The sequence below is a fragment of the Fragaria vesca genome, linkage group LG3, assembly GCF_000184155.1.
Source record: "Fragaria vesca subsp. vesca linkage group LG3, FraVesHawaii_1.0, whole genome shotgun sequence".
NCBI classification, from domain to species: Eukaryota; Viridiplantae; Streptophyta; class Magnoliopsida; order Rosales; family Rosaceae; genus Fragaria; species Fragaria vesca.
Window position 1 is genome coordinate 26837096 of NC_020493.1, and position 2612 is coordinate 26839707.

At 36.5% G+C, this 2612-nt stretch overlaps 1 protein-coding gene across 1 annotated transcript; it reads left to right on the plus strand.

The window, feature by feature from the left end:
* Positions 1-1359: 1359 nt before the first annotated feature.
* LOC101310399 (AP2/ERF and B3 domain-containing transcription factor At1g50680-like) lies at positions 1360-2397 on the plus strand. Its single transcript, XM_004296255.1, has one exon. It carries the CDS (start codon positions 1360-1362, stop codon positions 2395-2397), a length of 1038 nt encoding a protein of 345 aa, XP_004296303.1.
* Positions 2398-2612: the final 215 nt, after the last annotated feature.

Here is a 2612-nt window from a genome sequence, read left to right on the forward strand (position 1 = left end):
TGAAATTTTTGCAGAGATGATCTACACAATATTATCTAGATACTAGACGGTGAAAATGAGGAAATTCGATCGAAAAGTGGTGCAAAAATGAAAATCCGCACCAAAACCATTGGTCACGTTTGTAGCCAAAAAACCCATATATATATACATATATATGCATGCAGGTTATACTAAATTATTATTATTTCTCAAAACCAATTCATCACCAAGCACACTGAGCAGTAGTTTACAGAGAAACCCAAATCAGAGCAGTAGTTAACAGTATTTCCAAAAGATAAAGGAATAAATATAGTCTTTACTCCAACACTTTTAATTTGGCACATGCATAATGCAAATTCACATATCAAAAGAGTCAAATTCAAATTGATGTACTATTTTATAATTTAAGAACATCTCTCTGACATCTCATGTAAAGCTATAATTATCTCTATTTTAAAGGAAAAACATCATTTTATGGCTCTAACAACTCATGCAGGGTTTAGGGTTCCGTTTAGTATCGTGGTTTCAGCAGGAAGTTAAGTTGCTTCTTCGCGCAGATTTGCACACTGACCCGTTCGACATTTTGTACACACTGACCCGTAACAAGCAACAAGTAACGGCGGATGTCAACCGATTAATTAGTTCATATGTGATCCCTGATTTGAAGGACTTAATTATCTTTATCTTGGAGAATAGATTTTAACCCATTTATAGTTTCTACAGGTTATTTGTTAAACGTCAGATGACAGTTGACTTGGGAACATTCAAACAAGAACACGAGTGAACTAATAAAGAAAAAACTTAAATTAATACACAATATACGAATCGAAAATGGAAACTTCTAAGACTGATTGAGGCAGGTCGATCATTACGCAAAATGGGTTTTATATTTAGTTTGAGAATGAGAAACATCTATACAATACTTGTATAGCTTATAATTAACTACGTGCTAAACAAAATGGGTTATGTATTTAGTTTCAGAATGTGACACCTAATTAATTTGCCTAAATTAAGATAAAAAGACGCTTAGAATTTGTTCTAATTGACTCTGATAGTTTGATTTTTCACTGGGGAAATTTTCTTTTCTTTAGTTCTAGAACTGAACACATATTCTGGTTGTTTGCTTTACCTAATTCAGTTCAAAATTTTGAACTCTCCGCCTTCCAAATAAAAACCTACCATTTTCATGCAAACAGCATATCTCTGATTGCAGATTCCAAATCCTTCAATCTCTCCCAAAATCAAGTACCTGCGCAATGCTGAAATCTCTCCTTAACCCTCTTTGCATTTTCGTTCAATTACTTGATCAATTGTAGTATTGAACATAGTTTCTCCTACATGCCAATATTATTGTACAGCTTATCTTTGCCCAAATTCACAATGGCAGATGAAGCATCAGGCATGATTAATTCAGGTGCCCTTGAAAACAATAATAGAGTTGCAATGCTGGGAGAAACATCAGATTCAAACGACATCAATTTTGAACTTCGCCCAAATAAGCGTTTGAGGCATGACAACAATGATGTCTCATTTGCTGCAAGATTCAAAGGGGTGGTGCCACAACAAAATGGTCATTGGGGTGCACAGATATACGCAAACCACCAAAGAGTTTGGCTTGGCACATTCAAATCAGAAAACGAAGCGGCTATGGCTTATGATAGTGCAGCAATCAAGCTTCGAAAAGGTAACGACTCGCATCGAAATTTCCCTTGGACCAACCTCACCATTCAAGAGCCTGATTTCCAAAACCATCTCACCACAGAAGAAGTAATTAAAATGATTAGGGACGGGTCCTATCCATCCAAATTTGATGCCTTCGTTCGGTCACAAACACAAGCACATAGTGAGGAAGGTGGTAAGGGTACTCCAAACCAAATTAGGGTACATGGAAATGGACAAGTACTGTGTAGGCAACTATTTCAAAAGGAATTGACGCCAAGTGATGTGGGTAAGCTTAATAGGCTTGTGATACCGAAGAAATATGCCGTTAAGTATTTTCCTTGTATTTCTGAGACAGCAGAAGAAAATGGGGTTGACGATGTTGAGCTAGTTTTCTATGATAAGGTCATGAGGGCATGGAAGTTTAGGTATTGCTATTGGAAGAGTAGCCAAAGCTTTGTGTTCACCAGGGGTTGGAATCGGTTTGTGAAGGAAAACAACTTGAAGGCAAATGATGTGATCACATTCTATGCTTGTGAGAGCGCTGAGTTGGTAAGAGATGAAAGTGGAGAAGTTACTACTACGTTTTCTTTGATTGATGTAATGCATAGTGAGGGAGACAACAACAAATGTTTAGTACAGGAGGAGGGAAAACTGGAACTAAATCTGGGGGGATATAGCAGCTACAAATTGCAAGAAAATAAGGCATCTATGGAGCAGGAAAAAGAAGTAAGGCTCTTTGGCGTGAATATCAAATGAGTTGCTAGCTAGAAGATCAGATCTTACTAGGATTTTATTTTATTTTTTTCCTAAATTTCTTCAATCCTTTCTTAAAAACGCTTTCATTTTTAGGTTATCAATTGCTAATGCAACATGTGGAGTCTAACTTGCAGATGGAGCATATGTATCTGATGTAAAATTCATCAATGTTGCTCTTCTTTTGTTTTCTTTCATGAGCCATCTCTCTCTCTCTC

Coding starts and splice junctions, on each gene's coding strand:
- LOC101310399 (XM_004296255.1), top strand. CDS start 1,360: ATGGCAGATGAAGCATCAGGCATGATTAATTCAGGTGCCCTTGAAAAC.